Source organism: Eubalaena glacialis, chromosome 18 (genome assembly GCF_028564815.1).
Source record: "Eubalaena glacialis isolate mEubGla1 chromosome 18, mEubGla1.1.hap2.+ XY, whole genome shotgun sequence".
In the NCBI taxonomy this organism is placed as follows: domain Eukaryota; kingdom Metazoa; phylum Chordata; class Mammalia; order Artiodactyla; family Balaenidae; genus Eubalaena; species Eubalaena glacialis.
This window is the reverse complement of record NC_083733.1, coordinates 64598119-64618856: the sequence shown is the minus strand read 5'-3', so window position 1 is coordinate 64618856 and position 20738 is coordinate 64598119. Positions and strand designations below refer to the sequence as shown.

Below are 20738 nucleotides of genomic sequence, written 5' to 3'. Positions count from 1 at the left end.
AGCCCATGCACCACAACTACTGAGCCTGTGCTCTAGAGCCCATGAGCTACAACTACTGAGCCCACGTGACTAGAGCCCGTGCTCCGCAACAAGAGAAGCCACCGCAATGAGAAGCCCGCGCACCGCAACGAAAAGTAGCCCTCACTCAGCGCAACTAGAGAAAGCCCTCGCGCAGCAACAAAGACCCATCGCAGCCAAAAATAAATAAATAAATTTATTAAAAAAAAACAAAAAAAACTAATGTAGGCGTCCTCTAGCATCAAATCCCAATACTTAAGAGTTTTCTTTTGTTTAAAAAACCACAACACCTAGACCTCAAGGCAGAGCAAACATTATGAAGAGTAATGTGTTAAGCAAATCCTAAGCATTTTCTTATTTAATCCTCACCACCAATCTAGAAGCATCAAATCACTAGAACGAAGGAAGTCAAGGCTTAAAACCTAGAGATAAAGTATCTTGTCCAGAGTCACATACTTTCTAAGAGGCACGGCTAGAATTCAAGCCCAGGCCTTTTCTCTCCAAAGCTCATCACCTTAACTATTGTACCTTCTTAACCAGACAACCTCCAAAAGTTTAGTTCTCTGTAGAACTGCCTGAAAAGTTTACTACTTTTCAGGCAGTTTAATATCACACCAGAAGGTAGCACATAACCACAGTGCATAAACTGGACTTCTGAAACAGCTCTTAGAACACTCAATGCATACACACAGACAGCAACCTTCTTCCACAAACAGAGAAATGGAAAAGGAGCAAGTTCCAATACTCACTCCAAAGCAGCAAATCAGAGAGACAAGGAGTCAGAAAGACTCGCATTATAAGGTCATTGATTCAGCAGGATTACTGTGAGTTTTTGTTTCCACTCCTTCTGGCCACAAATTTTTCTAAGATAATTTCCCAGTAGCTTTTCTAAACCCCCAAACCCACAGACACCACCCTGCCCCTACTGCAACTGTTCTTTGACCTCTGAGTACATGCAGTCCCCCTCGGTCTCCAGCCTAGAATCACTTTAGGCACCAGAACTAGAGATCTGGACAAGAGAAACGGTATAAAACTATTTATAGGACTATCTAGCACTATAAAACTATAGCTATAAAACTTCATGGGGGAGGAGAACATGAATGCAACATCTTGGCCACGTCCAAATTTCATGACTCCTTGTGCATGAGCCCTCATGTCCCTGCTGATGACTTCTTGGCATTGCACCCATTCACTTTATGGAATCACCCGTGTTGCCCTAGAAGGGCCACCTGCCTTTCCAGAAATACACCTATGTGTAAATATAAAAAAATAAAGCTTTACAGAGCAAAGTAGGCCATAGAAAGACATTTTCATAAGTTTCACAAGTCAATATCAAAGAGGCTTATTCCTTGACCACAATGTAACAAAACTAGAAATCAACAGTAATGAGAAATTCAGCACATTAATCAAAATAGAAACAAAACCCTGCATATCCAGGGAAAAAAACACATGAAAAACCTTCAAACTAAAAAGGCAATATAAATGAAAACTCTGAATTATTCAGTAGTAAATGGCAACAAATCCTGTGGGTGGATAAGCATAGAATCATAACATGTTGCAGAAAAGTATAGATATATAAGTCAAGCCTATCCAAATTAATGTATACATACATTTAATGTGACTCTAGTAACCTTGTCACTGGTTCATCCACCTGATGTGACACTACTGCAGCCATTAAGAAAATGTGTAATCGTTTTATACTATGGAAGTGTTTATAATTAGAAATGAAGTGATAAAACCAAATTATATCTGTTATACAGGTCATTCCATATGCAAAGGTAACAAAAAAATATTAAACACACACAATGGTTTGCACTGGAGATCAGCGTTTCGGGTAACAGAGATGTTTTCACTTGTGTAGCATGAACCTGAAAGGAAATATCCAAGAAAACTGTGGAGTAAAGTTGGAGGCAAGAAGAATAAAATGTATCTTTTATAACACATCACTAGATCATATCTAACTACTTTTTTGGTTGGGAAGACAATGACAAGAGTGTTTATGTGGCAAGACAAAAGAGTTTTTAATTAGTGCCTTGATGAAGGTATGGACTTGAAGGAGCGTACTGGATCCGGATCAGCTGAATGAATCTATCATCAAGTCTGTGCCCAGGAATCGCCATCTGAACCTCAACCTACCTACTCTCCAGGGACCCTGGGTCTCCAAAGCGCCAGCCTCATGCCCCTCCACATACACTAGCCTCCCCCACAAAACAACAACAACAAAAAATGACTCCAAGTTAAATCTGAAATCTGAACCAGAAACCCCCATTCATTAGCACCCGTCCCCCATCCCAGGCTTCTCCACGTGTGAGCCCCACAGTGAATCGCAGACCTGCATGAGACATCGAATTCACTGATCTACACCTACCACTCCAGGTCTTAATCACTGAGCTTCACGAGCAGAAATTGCTACCAAACCAAACTTGGGTCAGCTCACCCGCTGAGCAGCAAAGCCAATTTACTGACACCGGGTTGGTGTGAAGGAAAGTCCAGCGTTTACTACAGGGCCCAGCAAGGAGAACTGGCAGCTCAGGCTCGAAAGCCTCAACTCCCCGATGGCTTTCAGGGAAGGGTTTTTAAAGGCAACATTTGTGGTGAGGGACGCAGGTGAGGGATGACTTTCTTCTGATTGGTTGTTGGTGAGATAACAGTGTTTCAGGAACCTTAATCATCAACTTTCTGGTTCCAACCAGTCTGAGGTCTACATGCGTATGCTCAGCAAGTAGTCACCACCCTCCACCCTGGCAGGTGTCTTAGTTTCTGCAGAACAACTTAAAGGTATGCATCAGATCGTTATGCATCAGATCGTTATGCACATCCTTTGAGGAGGAACTAGGACTCTATGAACTATTGTTTCTTGTCTGCTTTTCCCCGTTTCTACATTCCCTCACTTCCCTAATTAGTCTGATCTTTGGAACTCAAGGAAACCCCAAGAGAGACCAAAGCCTTTTTCTACAAACTAGAAAGGGGGTGACACAGAGGGGCTCTTGTACCCAAGAGGTGTTTCAGGGTCCTCAGTTTCAATCCCCCCCTTTCTTTGATACTCCTCAATCCTGAGGGGAACAAGGGTAGGACAAGAAAAAGAATAAAGTTTGGGATACAGAGGTTAAATACAAAGTCAGCGGGGGAACTCATTTTCAGGAGGGCTGGGTTTCAAAATACCCACATCGCCAAAAACCCTCAGTCAGAGCCTCGGTCGTTTCTCTCTTCATACATTTAATAACACTGACCGCCAAAGGGCCTACTACTGAAGCCAAGCCTCCCCAGTGACTGAACCTAAAGACACCCCCAGAAGGCCTTTCACTGGCCTCACAGGCCCCCTCACTCCGGAACCACGTGCAGACCCCGACCCACCTGATGCTGAGATTCTCAAGGCTCCCGCCAGCTGCCAAAGACTGAATTCACTTCCAAAATGATTCCCACTGTCGCGCTGTCGCGCCCAAATCCCCTCTCTGGCTGTCGCTAGGGACGCCTCCGGCCCGGCCCGACCTCAGAGCCTTCCGGCGTGTTGGAGTTCGGGCCCCACGACCAGCTCTATGACGTAACGTGGCCACGCCCATCTCCGCGATCGGGGAGGAAACGGTCAGGATGGAGGCTACGGCTCAGAGCGGGAAGAACTGAAATCACTTTTGGACACCTCCTTCCCTTTCCCTCCTCGTTGTCGGTCAGAAGCACTAGGCTGAATAATTTCTTAGAGGCTGGACCCTATCCAAGGCCGTGGCGGCTTGAGCTGGATTCTATTTTGTCTTTTGGGCAAAACGGGAGAGATGGCGGCGCCCGTGAGCCACGACGGAGGAGCACCAAGGGGGCGGCCATGTTACAGGAAGTGCAGTTCCGTTCGGCAGAGACCCGAGGAGCTAGCGTTAGGAGGAGACTTGGGACGGTCAACAAAGTTTGTAGTTGAGACACGTTGTAAAGGCGGCGGTCAGGTCCTGGACAAAACACGGAAACGTCGAGTCCTGGTGAAATTTGGGAGAGAGGTAAAGCGGGGATGGGAATGAGTACGGCTGGTCTGAGACCTGTTGAAGGGGCGGGGCCGATGCTGAGAGCGGGGCTCTGTGAACACCGATGCCCATAGGGGCCTGGGAATGTGGCTGCCTCTAGTAGGGAAGGGAGAGGGGTGAGGCTTCAAATGTATGCAAATGTTTCCTTAAAAAACGAAGGGCATTTCAGAGTAATTAAATGGTGAGCTGTGCTGTTATACTGTTTGGCATCATTCCCAAATAAAATAAACACACTTAAGAAATATTAGCCATTATTTTATGCAGGCAAAGGGGTAGTAGAGGATATTATCTATACATTGTTTTTAGAGGGCAATTTATTAGAATTATCTATACAATTTAAATTTTTCGTTCTCGTTGATGTAGAAATTCCAATGCTAAGAATCTTTGTTAAAAACTTTTTATATTAACCACAGAAATTTTGGTAAAATTTTTTAAAACTAGGAATAACTTGAATGTACAATCAGCAGGTGAATAGTTTGATAAATTAAACACATTCCTTCAACAGAACGGTTTATAGCCATTAAAAAACCAATTATAGAATTACCAGTATTTTTTAAGTGACTTCAAAAGGATGAAATACTGACCTCCAGTATTTATAATGTGATCCTCACATGGCAAACATTAATAAACATATGCATTTCAAATTCTTGAATGGATTAAGTAAAACTTACAATTTTGATTATATTTGGGGTTTGGGCGTGGAGATGGACTCTTCACTAAGTACCCACTAAACTCAAAAGATTTTATTAACACAGCATCAAAACATACTGCCTGCTCCAGTCTCGCAGCTCCTCAAACTACACAACTCTAAAATGGAAGTCCTTCTCCCTTCCAGACTGAATTTTCCCTTATTCTGCTTCTCATCTAGCAGTCACTATTACACAATAAATTAAGAATAGAGATGTGTTACCTGGATTGTAGGTTACTGGAGGTTGCTGTGAAAAGGTCAGAGGACGAAACCAAAACAAAACTTATATGTCGTCACACTGGCCACCAATTCCTGTTATGCTGTCTCAGAAATAACTTCTGAATCACTCCCTGTACTCGCCCTCATTGCTTTAGTCCATTTATCTGAATTACTACTGAATTTGCCACCGCACTGGTCCCTTCTTAGAAGGTGTCTCTCCAACCACCTCCTTTTTTTCCGTATCACACCATGTTTATTACCATACCCTCCATGAAACTCTGAATTAGTATACTGATTACAGACTAAAGCAAGATCTCAAGAGAATTCTTTTAAGACTGTATACAAGCAAACATCAAACGGATTCTCCATTATCATCCTCCATTACTCCCTGCCTTCCACTTCCCAATGCCCTGTGGTCTCATATGCTACCAGGAATTTGCAAATACTTTCCCTCCATTGAAGTCCTTGGCACACAGGAAGCAATGAGAGAATATTAGTTACTATGGCTGTTCTTTCATGAGTCATCTTAGATGTCACTTCTTCAGATAGCATTCTCGGACACCTTCCAGGTCAGTCTCAAAAACAATAATACAGTTATTAAATATAAAATTGCAGCTGTATTGTGGTGCTAACGATAGGAAGTATAAAAGGCATCCAGTAGAGAAAACATGTCTATACAAGGGATGACTGAAGATCATTTATCTTTCTAGACCATCATAATATGTTAATTTGACGGCCCTCCAAAATGTACTATGAGTTCCTCAGACAGAAACTCTGTAATATTTTTGTATCCACAGTGCTCAGAACAAAAACTTGAGCAGTTTTCAATAACGGACTATTAAATGAATAACTGAATTTGGCTTGCAAGATACAGTATTCTCTTCGTCAAGGTTCTATGCTGCTCAGTGAAAATTAAATACAGCAAAGTTGCAAGAGAATGTTTATATGTGCTGCTTTTTGAAAAGAAAAGGGACAAAAAGTAGTATCTACTTGCTTGTACTGCCAAAAAAAAAAAAAAAAAAAAAAACACTGGAGGGAATAATACTTACCTGTGGGAGCCAGAAGGTCAAGGGAAAACAAACTGAGAACAGGGTAAAAGTGAGACTCATAAATGCACCTTTTTATATAGTTTTAAGTTTTGAACCACATGACTCTGTGACCTATTCAAACAATTTCAATCCAATCTTGATGGGGAATACACATCTAAATCCAGGAAAAATAAAACTGCAAGTCTATAAAGGGCTTATAAGGAGAGGAACATCGTTCTATGGAGGGCCAGAAATTGGGGAACCTGGCCGAGTGAGGGAAAGCTTCACTGAAGAAATGATTGTTGAAGATGATGAAGAATGAAGGAGGGACCCAGAAGATAGGAGGAAAGAAAGGAAAGTCCTCCCTCACTAGGACTAATGATAATACTGTTATTAATTGCATTTGGCAGGCACTATTTTAACTACATCTACTTCTCACAATAAACCTACCCAGGCAGATATTAAAGATAAACTGAGGTGAGTTGAGTAACTTGCTCAGAGGCACACAGCTCAGGGCTGGCACGGCAGGATTCAAATCAGGCAGTATGGGACTTCCCTGGTGGCGCAGTGGTTAAGAATCCGCCTGCCAATGCAGGGGACACAGGTTCAAGCCCTGGTCTGGGAAGATCCCACATGCCATGGAGCAATGAAGCCCGTGCGCCACGACTACTGAGCCTGCGCTCTACAGCCTGCGAGCCACAATTACTGAGCCTGCGGGCCACAACTACTGAAGCCCACATGCCTGGAGCCTGTGCCCCGCAACAAGAGAAGCCACCGCAATGAGAAGCTCGCCACCGCAACGAAGAGTAGCCCCCGATCGCTGCAACTAGAGAAAGCCTGGGCACAGCAACAAAGACCCAATGCAGTCAAAAATAAATAAATAAATTTATTTAAAAAAAAAAAAAATCAGGCAGTATGACTTCATTGCCCACTCCTAACCACTGTTTGAGGTGACGGGTGATCTTTATTGAAATCGTAAGGATCCTGGGTGTGGAAGCAGGCTTAGGCATGCACTGGGCCTCCTTTACCTGGGGATGCCAAGTTCTGAAAGGTAAGCTCAGCACGTGGCCCTCAGAGCTCAGGGCAGCCCAGCCAACCCATCCCAGGCCCCAACTGATCAGTTCCAGGAGTGAGCCTGCCTGACCATGCCTTGGCTGGAAGTGGAGAGTCACAGGACAGGAAGTGGAGGGGAGCTGAGGGTCAGGTTGCTGGAGCCCTCGTGACTGATTCTTTGCTGGAGACTCTCTGTCCTGAATCCATCCATTATAATGTGAGGGTGGTGATGGGGACCGTAGCCCAGGATTTAGGACAAATATGTTCAAAATTAGGTGTGCATCAGGCCCTTGTTAAAAATGCAGAGTCCGGGACTCCAGCCCCAGAGGTTCTGGTTTAGGAGGTGTGGGGTGTGACTCAGGAATTGCATTAAGTTTCTCAGAGCATCTGAGGCAGGAAGTTTGTCATAGACAATTATTACAGTCCTGGAATGTTCTCTGGTTACAAATATTCTGAAGGGTGATTCCCCTCAGTACTTCGGTTTTGGCTCAAATTATATCCAGAAAAGCCTTTCCTTGGGGAGGGGGAAATCTCCCTCATTACTACCTACAGATTACTATAAATTACTATCTATTATTAGACTTCATTTCTCCTCATAGGATTTATCACTTCCTGACATTTTGTAGTCTCTCTCACCATCTCTCTCCTTCACTAGATTATATGGTCCACCATAAAGGCTGTTCCTTTGCCTGTTTTGCTCACTGATGTTTTCTCACTGTGTAAAACAGTGATTTGCACAGTGATGGCGCTTTAAAGCGTTTCTGGAGGAGTAAATTACCCAGACCTAGGATTTTGACTGAATTCTGAGTGGGCCACAGCACGGCAAATTTCCATGTCTTTTCCTATGAGTAGGACTGTTTGTAATTGGGATCTTATATCCTCATGGGATCATGGGAAAGAACTCTGGATAAAGGAGAAAGCAAAGACCCCACTTTGAGGACAGCAGGAAGGAATGAGGGAGATAGAAGACACCTGTCTCAATTCAGCAGGTCACAGAGGAGCCAGGATCTTTAAATGGCAACTCTTCACAGGTGTTAGGCCTGTGGACAAATCTCAGGATTCATTTCCAAGACATTCCAAGAAGATCTCACCTCCCCCCACTCCCTATACACTCCACCATTCTTAAAGACTAAGGCTCTCATTTTGCATTTTGTTCTATTTATTCTAGGAACCATTTTCCTTTTCTGCTTTGTCCCTTTATAATCAGTTAAGTCTCTCTAACCTCAAACAGTTTGGGGTGTCAATTTTGTTCTTTAGAACTGTCTTTCCCTTCAGTGACAGACAGAATACATTTTGATTAGCCCATTAGTTTATTCATTCACTTTCCAAATCTAGAGATGATGAGAATTTTTTTTCCCCCCTCTGTGCTGGGAAACCGAAAATCATGGAAACCAGCACTCTCCAATATAACTTCCTGGCACAATGGAAATGACGGTAGAGCATCTTCCCATTGTCTCACCATTTTGCTGTCTGTGCTGTCCAATTCTATTGCCACAAGTCACATGACTGCTGAGCACTTGAAATGTGGCTGAAGAACTGATTTTTCATCTTATTGGTTTTCAATTTTTTTAAACATTAAAATTTAAAGAAAGCCACTAAAATTAAGGAATTTATAATTTCCTCGTGGAGATAACAAATAGGCATTTAAAAAAATAACTTATTTGGGGAATTCCCTGGCGATCCAGTGGTTAGGACTCCACACTTTCACTGCTGAGGGCCCTGGTTCAATCCCTGTTCAGGGAACTAAGATCCCACAAGCTGTGTGACGTGGCCAAATAAATACATAAATAAAAGTAAAAAATAACTTACTTGAAACAACGAGGTCCTACTGTATAGCACAGGGGACTATACTCATTATTCTGTGATAAACCATAATGGAAAAAAATATGAAAAAGAATATATATACATACATATAACTGAGTCACTTTGCTGTACAGCAGAAATTAACATTGTACATCAACTATACTTCAATAAAATAAATTTAAAAAAAACTTATTTGTGTTCTATGGTGCTTAAATACCATTATTAACTCCTTCCCCAATCCCCCAAATGATATGCTCCTTCAACAATAAATTGTCATATTCCCTTGAGCCAATTACTCCAGGTCCATTTCACTTATTATGGATACTTACATCCTCTCACTAAATTAGCTTGAGTGTAGAGATGCCACTTAAAGATAATCCGACTACCTCAATGGTCTCTCCAGGGGACCATGAGCTTTCTCTGTTCTGATCACAGTATCCTCAGCTTTTGGAACAGAACCATATACCAAGGACGTATTTGACAAATACTCTGTGAAAGACCAAACTGACTCAGCCTAAGGCTGTTGTTTCATTAGTACCTCTGCATAATATAAACTGCTGAAAGTTTAAGGAAGACATCACAGTTTCAGATTCATCGTTCACCTTGGCCTGGGGAAAGTGAATTGATATATACACGCCCCATAGCCCACCAATCCAATATTAGCCCTCCTGTGATTTTTCCTCCATAGCAACCTTCCAGAAACAAATTATATGTTTAAAAAATTCACCTCCTTATTTCCTCCACTTAGTTGAACTCAGGCTTCCTTCATTTATTTAATTGACACAACAGAGCAATTGACGTGTATGTGTTTGGGTTAACATCAGATTATGCCTCAGTATCAAGGCATATACGTAATTGGATGAGTAGGTCATGTGTTCCCAGTCTCAGCATTTATACAGTTTCTCTCAGTGTATACTTTTCAGCCACCATATGAACTAGAAATTTTCGCTCAACCCTTTTCCTCAGAGAATGTCTTAATTTTTTTCCCTACTGGTTTTCTGTGACATAAAATAAAATATAATTGACCACTGAAGGCACAACCACATTCACTGCATTCATAAGGGTTCTCTCCTGTGCCAACCCTCTGCTGTCTCCTGTGGGTGCACATCTGGCCACAGGCTGTCCCACTATGACTACATTCCTGTTTGCTAGGAGCCCACTGATGTTGACTGATGTCTGAGGGACCACAGAAGGTACTTGCATTGTCACTGTATTAAGGTTTTTCTCTTGGAGGACAACACTGCTCTGTGAGGACCTGTGACCCTCTGAGGGAGGATTTTCCACCTTGACTGAATGAGTTTTCTGATGTTTATTGAGGACTGACTTCCCTCTGAATGATTTCCCACATTCACTACATCTATAAGGTTTCTCCCCTGTATGGATTCTCTGATGTATAACGAGCTGTGGCTTCTCGATAAAGCCTTTCCCACAATCGCTGCATTCAAAGGGTTTCTCTCCTGTGTGAGTCCTTTGGTGTTTAATGAGACCTGTCTTCTGGGAAAGGGTTTTTCCACATTCCCCACACACAAAGGGAGTCGTTCCTGTGTGAAATCTCTGGTGTGCTGTGAGGCACGTCTTTTGGCTGAAGCCTTTTCCACATTCATTGCATATATAAGGTTTCTCGCCTGTGTGAATCCGCTGATGCACCATAAGATTCCCCTTCTGGATGAAGCCCTTTCCGCATTCGCTGCATATAAATGGTTTCTCCCCGGTATGGGTTTTCTGATGGACACTGAGCCCTGATTTCTTGAGGAAGGCTTTGCCACATTCAGTGCATTCATAAGGTTTCTCTCCTGTATGCGTTCTCTGATGTTCAGTGAGCTTGAACTTTCTGAAGAAGGCTTTCCCACATAGATTACATCGATGGGGCTTCTCTCCTGTATGAAGATTCTGGTGATCAGTGAGCCAAGACTTCTTGATGAAAGCTTTCCCACATTCACCACATACATGAGATTTCTTTATTTTTTGAGTCTTCTGATGCTTGATGAATTGGGACTTAGTGCTGATGAGTTTTTGGCTTGCGGGGAATTTAATTTCAGTATGAAATTGTTCATTGTCAGCATGGAGACAGGATCTGACTTCTCCAGTAAACTCAGCAGGGCTCTTTATTTCATAGCTCCTGCTCTCGGAAAGTAAAGTTAAATTTGATTTCATACTTTTTCCATGTAAGTCAAACATACCATGATTTTGCCTGAACAGAAAATGAGTTCTCCTCCGATGAACAGAATATTCCAGTGGGTTCTGTTTGTGCCATTGTTCTAGTCTCTTCTCCATGCTCTCATTTTGTAAGTGCTCCAGCAGGTGATCATCAACTTTCCAGACTTCTAGGAAAGAAAAGAAGAATGAAATCCTGCATCTCCCAGATTTGGAATAAAAGTATTTTAAAAAATACTTTGATGTGAGGTGTCTTTTTAGTGATGACCCTATGGTATGAATGTTAATAAAACTCCATGTTTAATGTTCTGTATACATTGGAAAAAAACAGTCATAATGAATAAATACAGATTTGGTTACTTTCTAAATACTGTAAAATACGAGCAGTTTCCTGTGAGCAGGAGACCACAGGTTGCAGGGTCACCTCATCCAAATTGGGGAGGGATGGACTCATTCATTCCACAGATCCTTACTGATCACCTCTGTGTACCAGGAACAGTGCTAGTGTTGGGGATTCACAAACATAGATCCTCGTGTTCACGGAGCCTATACTGTAGGTGGGTAAAACCACTTTACAGGGCAGAGACAGACACAGGAAAACAGCTGCAGGTTGGGAAACCTGGCGGGAAGGAACGATGGAGAGGAAGAGAGGTGGAGGAAACCAGGGCTCATTTTGGAGGAAGACAGGCCTCCCCATGGATCCATTGTTGTGGTGTGCATGAGGGGAATGAAGAATATGACACAGCAGAAAAAGAAAAGAAAAAACTAGAAGACAAAAAGAAAAAAAAAAAAAGAAAATGAAAGGAAAAAAAAAGACAAAGAAAATGACACAGCAGAGAACTCCAAGCACATTTAACTTACAATGTGCACCTCAGAGAGATCCATTATGCAACTTCATTCCATCACGGCACTTTTCACCCACTAGACATATTATTTATTTTAAATTTTGATTAAATTGATGTCTCGTCTCCTTAGAATGAAAGCTCTTGGTCTATTTGTTTTATCAACTGCTGTTACCTTCCAGCTTACACTAGACTATCAAAAAAATAATTCATAGAGGAATGAATCAAGGAAGCAATCACATGTATGGAACAGATTGGGAGGTTTAGGAAAGAAGATGGAAATCTCTGTGTGAACAAGATGACATGTCATGGCGATCACTAAAAGAAGAATTTTTATGTCATGTGACAGGTAACATGGTTACCTGGAACTTTTTTTTTTGGCTGTGCCACATGGCACATGGGATCTTAGCTCCCTGAACAGGGATTGAACCCACGTGCCCTGCACTGGAAGCGTGGAGTCTTAACCATTGGACTGCCAGGGAAGTCCCTACCTGGGACTTAATGTTATCAGAAGATGAGGGGAAAGAAATGAAAGCTTTCAGGAAGTGAATACAATGGTAAGGTCTACAATGAACAAGAAGAAAGTTCAAAATCAGTAAATACACAAAGGAATTAATTCGAAGTAGGCAAGAGTTATGGTCTGGTTGAGGCTGGAACTAAGAATGTAGGATGTTAAAATAACTTTCCTAGTTAAAAATTCATGATGAACAGCAGACCCCTTTACAGAAAAGAGCTCTGCAGGTGGGGGACATTTGAGGTAATGCCTGAATGGCCAGGATGGAGGATGCACAGGAGTAAGGCAGAACCTAAACTTCTAGGGTTTCCTGGGAGGGAAGATGATCTTAGGTCCTTGCAGTTACTGGGAACACAGGAGAGCTGCCATCGAGATAAGTTATATAGAACCCAAGTCTGTGGTGGATCACACTGGGGAGAGATCAATTTGGAGTCTTCTTCAATGACCCTAAGGAGCTTAGCTTATTATGATGAAGAAAACTTTGAAGGTTAAGAGATCATTGGAGAAAATGGAAAACAAAACCTTTGGAGAACCTCAGAGTGGGAATAAGGCACAGTGAAGACCAGTCTACTTTGGGGCCCGGCATCCAAGATGGGGTGGATGTGAGGAAGGAAATCAACATTACCAGTGGAGCAGAAAGGTGCAGTAGCCAGAAGACAGTGAGGAATTCAAAGTTTTCTCTTTGGAGAGAGGCCTTGGAAGGTGGAATTTCATAGAAAAGGAGGTGGAAGTGTATGAAGAAGAAGGAAAAGATATGAGAATCCTAGGGAAAAGAAAACTATGCAAACAAAAATCAAGATGGGGGTAAAATAAAGAAGAAACAGATCCCAGAAAAGACAAGAGTCTTCCCTAAGAAGGGATATATTTTTCTCTAAACTCCTACAAAGAAAAAGAGGTCTGACATCGGGAGAGGGATGCACGGAGGCACTGCTTACCCAGCGTCCAACCCCCTCACAGCTGTGACTCTTCTCTGACCAACTACAGTGTGATTTCCATGCCTGTCACCTTGCTGGTCTCTCACTCACCTGAATGGGTTCGACAGTGGATTTCATCTTCCATCGTCCATGGTTCTCCTTGATCCAACTTGGAGAGTATGTCTGGTTTGCTGGCTTTATAACCTATTCATGGGAAATGACAACAGATTTAGACCCACTGAATTGGGCTTGGGATCTGTGAAGACAGCAGAGTGTTACATTTGAGGACAAAACAATGTTACAACCTACAAAGTAAAGGCTTTTCTCTCAGGAGAAGGGAGAATATACCCACGTATCTGGGTAAGGGGCTAAAAATCTATTGCTTCAGAGCATCACAGACACTCCAGAGCTTTCAGAAGCTGAGAAAGGAAAGGTCACTGATTGGGGACCCTCTAAGGGACCCAGGGGAGCCGTCCTCACCCACAGACAGCAGGTTGCTATAGTTCTCCAGCATCACATCCCGGTACAGGTCCTTCTGAGGAGGGGCCAGGAACTGCCACTCCTCCCACGTGAAGTCCACAGCCACATCGTCAAATGTCAGGGTTTCCTGTAATAACAGTGGTGTTTAATGAAATGATATCCTTTTGATGATATGGAAGAAATGTTAAAGTTTTTCTGCTCATTTCCACTTTATAGGCTGCATCGAGATATCTAGCAGGGTTTTTATTTTAATAAACCATTGAAGAAGCAAATGTCTAATACAATATTCTCTGATTGTGTAGTCAGCCACCCATCCATTTATCCAATTAGAAGTTTCTATAATGCATAGAAGTTAAATCTTCTTGTTAAGCTAGAGACACCACATTCTCATATATATATATGTATAAATATATATATATTTATATGAATGACAGAGAAAAGATACATATATTTATAGTTTACAGAATAATGGAAGTGATTTTTTACAGGCCTCTACAAATCCATCAGGGAACAAAGGAAAGAATAAAACAGAACAAAAGTCACCTGGGCCTCGATCATTTTCTTCTGTTTTCTGAAAACAGCTGGCAACAGAGAGGTTCTGTCACTGTGTCTTCTGGATCTGCTCTAAATTCTGTTCTGTCTTCAATCAAGTGTGTCCCAAGAAATGCTGATACGAAATCCTGTAACTTCTTCCTCCTTCTACTGATTCTTTTGCTCCTGGAGAGTCAGGACCTGTGGGTTGAGGAGAAAATTCAAGCTGAGGGTACATTTCCTCTGGGCCCAGATGCTAACACTGCTCCTGGGCGCTCACCTTAACCCAATGCCCACAGCACTGCTGAGTGTCCCCAGAAGACTGCTGCCCCAGAAGACTTTATTCCTCTGGCCAAAAAGCCTAAGCTTCTGACAGTGGTGGGGGTATTCCTTTATTCCATGAAGTTGAAGTGGGGCGACTGTCAAAGGAGATGAGGGAAACGAGATCCATCCTAGCAGCAGGCCTCAGGAGCAGGAGAATCTCAGGCCGCTCAATTATACAAAACAGACCATATTGGAGGAGAGGCGCTGGGCACTGTTTTCCTTTAAACCGTGTGCGCTCAGGAACCACCTCAAACGTTTTTATACACCCTGTGAGTACACACACTTCAGTTTAAAAACCAATGTACTGGGCAAACCAGAAGCAATGTCTTGTAAGCAATAATGGTAATATCTTAGGAGGTTTTAAATACATAAAAAACTAAAATACAAAATAACAGTACATAAATTAGAAGGTGGTAAATGAAGTTGAGGTGCTCTAAGAAGACTGTATTGTCAGAGGAAAGTGCAGAAGTACTAATTAACGTAAGAATTTGACAAAGAATAATTACATGTGATGTGTAATCTCTAGTGTCATAATGAACACTAATAATTTTCTTAAAGTACATAATTTGCGGTGCTACCAGACGAGGGAAATTTAGTAACAAGAAACTCATCCAGAAGAAGGTACGATTCTGACACCAGTTTGAATATGTGTGTCTTCTGAACACACCACCAAGCAATACTACAACACCGGCTGGGTGTCCTACAGTTCAACTCAATTCTGTCACTATGTACCTGGAGATAATATCATATCCCACCGGTTGAAGGCTCAGTCCTATGAGACTGGCTTCTACCTCCTACTTCATGTGCAAACACAAGTCCAGGTTGTCACGTGTACTTCTAAGCAACCAGCCACAGATGGCAGGTTCCAATGACCCCCCTCCTTGGGTTGATTAATTTGCTAGAGCAGGGAATTCCCTGGTGGCCCAGTGGTTAGGACTCCGTGCTTCCACTGCAGGGAGTATGGATTTGATCCCTGGTCGGGGAACTAAGATCCCACATGCCATGCGGCACGGCCTAAAAAACAAAAAAAAACGAAACACAAGACAAAAACAAAACAAAAATTTTCTAGAACCGTTCACAGAACTCAGAGAAACATTTTAGTTATTATATTTACTTATTATAAAAGGATGTAACTCAGGAACAGCCAGATGGAAGAGATGCTTAGGGCAGGGTATGTGTGTAAGGGCAAGGAGTGCCCCCTATAGGAGCGTCACTCTCCCTGCATCTCCACATGTTCTCCAAGCCAGAAGCAATTTCACTCTGAGAATACATCTAAGAAATACATCCCTCCAAAAATATGGGCATATTTGAACCAGCGGACACACTCAGGAATTTCCATAGCACCATTACTCATAATAAACCAAAATGCAAACAACACAAGTTTAATAAATACTAGGAAAAACCAAATATTCAACAATGGAATGCTGTGGAAAAACTACAGTCTTTGCACAGCTTTCAAGCTAAGAATGACTTTTTTGTTTTTAAAAGACTGTAAAACAAAAATAAAGAAGTATATGTGAGAGAACTGTGGCTTAGAAATCCTAAAATATTTACTGTGTAGATATTTATATAATATATTTGCCTGACCCTTGTTACAGAAGAAAAAAAAAAGTACACCTATGTGCAAAAACGTGAATGATTCTCACAAATACTGAGCCTGACATAAAAAATGCATGATGTGGAGAAAACTCTAATCTGAAAAGATACAGGCACCCCAATGTTCATAGCAGCACTATTTACAATAGCCAAGACGTGGATGCAACCCAAGTGTCCATCAATAGATGAAAGGATAAAGAAGATGTGGTATGTATACATACAATGGAATATTACTCAGCCATAAAAAAGAAGGAAATAATGCCATCTGCAGCAACATGGATGGACTCAGAGATTATCATATTAAGTGAAGTAAGTCAGAAAAAGGCAACTATCATATGATATCACTTATATGTGGAATCTAAAAAACTGATATAAATGAACTTATTTACAAAACAGAAATAGACTCACAGACATAGAAAACAAACTTATGGTTACCAGAGGGGATGGGGGGTGGGTAGATAAATTAGCAGTTTGGGATGAACATGTACACACTACTGTGTATAAAGTAGACAAACAACAAGGACCTACTGCATAGCACAGGGAATCATACTCAATGTCTTATAATAACCTACAATGGAAAAGAATCTGAAAAAGATTATATATCTGTATAACTGAATCACTTTGCTGTACACCTGAAGCTAACACACACTGTAAATCAACTACACTTCAGTTTTTAAAAATGGTTTAAAAAATGCATGATGTATAATTACATTGAAACATAGTTGAAAATACCCAAAACTAAATAAACTATAATGATGAGGAATGATTGTTATAACACCATAAAGAAAAGCCTGAAAGTGCTTGCTAATAGACAAGATGGTATTCACCTTCGGGTGTGAGGATGTAATATAATTGGGAAGAGGTTCACAGAACACCACTGGGGTGCTGGCAATGCTCTGTTTTCGATGTAGGTAATGTCTGTATATATGTATATATTCCTTTTTTTTTTTTGGCCGTGCTGTGTGGCATGTGAGATCTTAGTTCCATGACCAGGGATTGAACCCTCACCCCCTGCAGTAGAAGTGCAGAGTCTTAACCACTGGACCGCCAGGAAAGTCCCTATATGTATACATTCCTTTTATACTAACTCACTTGTAGAGCTTTTAATTTAACAAAGAAATGGAAAAGCTCAAAAATACTAAAAGCCTGTTGTTTGAAAAGACCAATAATATATAAATATTTAGGGTCAAAAGAGAAAGTGCAAATAAAGGACAGAAGGAATTAATGGGAGGGACTTCCCTGGTGGTCCAGTGGTTAAGACTCTGCACTTCCACTGCAGGGGGCACGGGTTTGATCCCTGGTCGGGGAACTAAGATCCGACATGCTACAGGTGGCCAAAAAAAAAAAAAGAAAAGAAAAAGAAAAAGGAATTAATGGGAGTTATGACTCAGATAAAATACATATTTTTTTTTGTCTGAAAGAATACTATGAATACCTTCATGTCATTAAATTTGAAATTCTAGATTTACCCTCCTGAAAACATGTTGACTTCAGACAATATAGCAAGTGAATTTATAAGGAAGCAACAAGACAAAAATGTCCATTACCACCCCACTTTTCAATTTTGTATTGCAGAGTTGAGCCAATGCATTGAAATAAGAATAAGTTAACATTTGAAAATAGAGCAGAAAATTTTCATCAGTATCATTATCAACATGAAAAAAGAGATTCAAGGCATTACTTATTTAAAAGAGAAAATGCTCCCCCAGAAACCCCAAAGCAGATTTTTACATACACAGTTGGCTAGAAATGCCCCATATACCTAAGCTCATTTCTCAGTACTAATTCAATCACTACCAATGGGAACTCGAACCACATGACTGACTAAGACCAACCGGGACTTACTAATAAACTGGGATATAGGTCCCCATGCCATAGGGATAGATAATTAAACAAAATGTAGATTCTGTTAGCAAAGAACAAAGTGTTCATGTATGTCAGGGAAGCAAGTAACGGTGCCGGTACAATATATCAATATTAGGAGGTGAGTGCAGGTGTTGGCAAACATGTTCTGCAAAGAGAACAGACACAGATTTTCAAATTTGCAGGCCAAAATGTCTCTGTCACGACTATATTCTGCCTTTGCTGTGCGAAAGCAGCAGAGACGATACAAAACAGATCGAAATTGCTGGTTTAGTCCCTCAGTCTGTAGTCAACTCCTTGATTAAAAGCTAAAAGCCCAGGATAAACAACAAGGCCCTACTGTATAGCACAGGGATGTTCAATATCCTGTGATAAATCATAATGGAAAAGAGTATGAAAAAGAATGTACATATATGTATAACTGAATCACTTTGCTGTACAGTAGAAATTAACACATTGTAAATCAAGTATACTTCAATAAAATAAGTTAAAAAAGAAAAAACCCACACACAAAAAAGCTGAAAACCAGATGGTTTCGAACTACTGCCCTGGGCTGTACCGTCTTCCGTCCCAGCAGCCGAAGTTGGAACCTCAACCCAAAAAGTACAGCCAAGGGTCCTCGGCGTCCAAAGCCTCAGCCCTCACAAGCCTCTCTGTACCACAGACACTGACTAAACACTTCCTTATTAATCCGAAACCTGGGCCAAACACCCTCATATGATGACCATCCAGCCAGGCCCCAACACCACTGAGCCCCAAATTAAATCCCCAGCCTGAACCCGACACTGCGATCATCGTCAATGCCACTCGTACGCCCTGCAAGCGGAGTGATCTCCAGAACCGCAAGCCCTGACAGCTGGAAGAGCAATGATCTCTACAGAATCTAATCGTACTGACTCCCAGGACACCCCCCAACCTAAACCATAGACAAAACCCGCGTCCGGTTCCCTTCAAATACCTCAAAGCAGGTACTCTCCTGCTTCGCGTTAAATACATCCACCTCCGCACTTCTACCCTCCCCCTCTGCCCTCCGGCAAAAATCTCATGGGTCCAGATTGCACCAAGTCCACGCGTCACCCTTGGGCGAAACAAAACCACCACTGTGACAAAAAAAAAAAAAAAATCCAGGGACAAATACACACACTAACCTGATTTCCCCAACCTACAAGGAGCCTAAACGTCGTACTTCTGTGAACTGCTTTGACGTCTAGACCGGTCCGGCTCCGTCTACGGCAGCCGAAGTGGATCTGCAGTGTTTGAGGAAACGAGGACGACCGGATTTCCGGGATTTCCTTGAGAGGCAATATGTCCGCGCCCAGCTCTCCGCGGCCCCAGGGGGCGACCATGTTGGGACACCTGACGTACAGAAGGCTAAGAGGCGTGTTTGGGTACCGGGAGCCAGGGATGGCGGGGAAGGTGAGAAACCACTGAAATTGTCTAATTTCCTGGTACTTCGACTCTTGCAGAAAATAGGTAAATTTTCAGTCTCAAGCTTCGCGAGGCAAAAATGATGCAGGCTAAGTTGCTTTCAGCAGGCTAGGCAGACAAGTAATACGGCCGCGGCGAGTATTATCTTTGTATTAAAAAAAAAAAAAAAAAGTTTCCAAACGGACAAGTAGGAGTTGTCGGCATGGCAGCGGAGAACGCACTCGTAGAAAGGGAAAAGATTTACCGTTACCTCCGGTAAACGGACGCCACGGAAAGCTTGTGATCGGAAAATAGTTTGTAGAAAGCTGTTTTTAAGAACAGAAAAAGATTCCCAGAAGCTGGTACAGTACGGGGCCGGCTAGTAACGAGAGAAAAGAGCGGCTGGGGCTAATCTAAGTTGTGATGGGGGGCGGCGGCGGCGGCGGCGGCGGCGGGGGGGACTTAGGAAAAGGCCACTAGCAGTGAGGCCATTCAAGGTATGGAGTCGCTGGGAAAAGCACAACCTGCGGGTGGTGATGCGGATAGTAATCCAAGATTTAGGGCAAAGAATGTCAAAATTAGGTGTGCATCAGGCCATTGTTAAAAATGCAGTCCTGGATTCCAGCCCCAGAGGTTCTAGTTTAGGAGGTGGGGGATTTGGCTGGGAAATTTGCATTAAGTTTCTCAGAGAATCTGAGGCAGGAAGCCTGTCATATACAATCATTAGAAACAGTCCTGGAATGTTCTCTGGTTACCAATATTATGATGGGTGACTCCCCTCAGTACTTCAGTCTTGGCTCAAATTATATCCAGAAAAGCTTGGGGGGAGGGCCTCCCCCATTATTACCAATACATTACTATAAATTACCATTACTAGGCTCTATTTTTCTTCATAGGACTTATCACTTGCTGACATATAATCCATTGACTCTCTCCCTCACTATATTGTAAGGTCCATAAAGGCTGTTCCCTTGCCTGTGTTGTTCACTGATGTATCTTCAGTGTGGAATACAGCGTCTCACACAGTGTTGGTGCTTTAAAATACGTCTGAAGGAGGGAATTACCCAATAACCCAGCATTTCAGATTGAATTCTGAGACGGCCACAACATGGCAAATTTCCCTTTCCTTTCCTATTAACAAGACCCAGCTATTTATAACTTGAATAGTTAGGATAACTACAGGATAGTTAGGAAATTAAGGAAAAGTACTCTGGCTAGTGAGAGGCCAAGAGCCCCACTCCCAGAGGAGGGAGAAAGAATAATGAAAACACATCTCAATTCAGCAGGTAACAGTGCAGCT

The 20738-nt window shown here is 42.2% G+C and overlaps 1 protein-coding gene across 6 annotated transcripts in view; it reads right to left on the bottom strand.

The window, feature by feature from the left end:
• Nucleotides 1-9278: 9278 nt before the first annotated feature.
• LOC133078681 (zinc finger protein 350-like) overlaps nucleotides 9279-20738 on the bottom strand; it is a 30898-nt gene continuing 19438 nt past the window's right edge. Inside the window, exons 1-6 of one of the 6 annotated variants that reach the window (XM_061173825.1) lie at nucleotides 19180-19238; nucleotides 14529-14839; nucleotides 14261-14449; nucleotides 13718-13844; nucleotides 13349-13441; nucleotides 9279-11137 (exon numbers count right to left, since the gene is read on the bottom strand). In XM_061173825.1, coding sequence (XP_061029808.1) covers nucleotides 9801-11137; nucleotides 13349-13441; nucleotides 13718-13844; nucleotides 14261-14275 — 1572 coding nt within the window. In that variant the 5' untranslated portion in view covers nucleotides 14276-14449; nucleotides 14529-14839; nucleotides 19180-19238 and the 3' untranslated portion in view covers nucleotides 9279-9800. Of the gene's footprint in view, nucleotides 11138-13348; nucleotides 13442-13717; nucleotides 13845-14260; nucleotides 14450-14528; nucleotides 14840-18989; nucleotides 19027-19179; nucleotides 19264-20738 lie in introns of those variants that run through there. The other 5 variants (XM_061173829.1, XM_061173826.1, XM_061173828.1 and 2 more) reach the window with 5 other exon arrangements.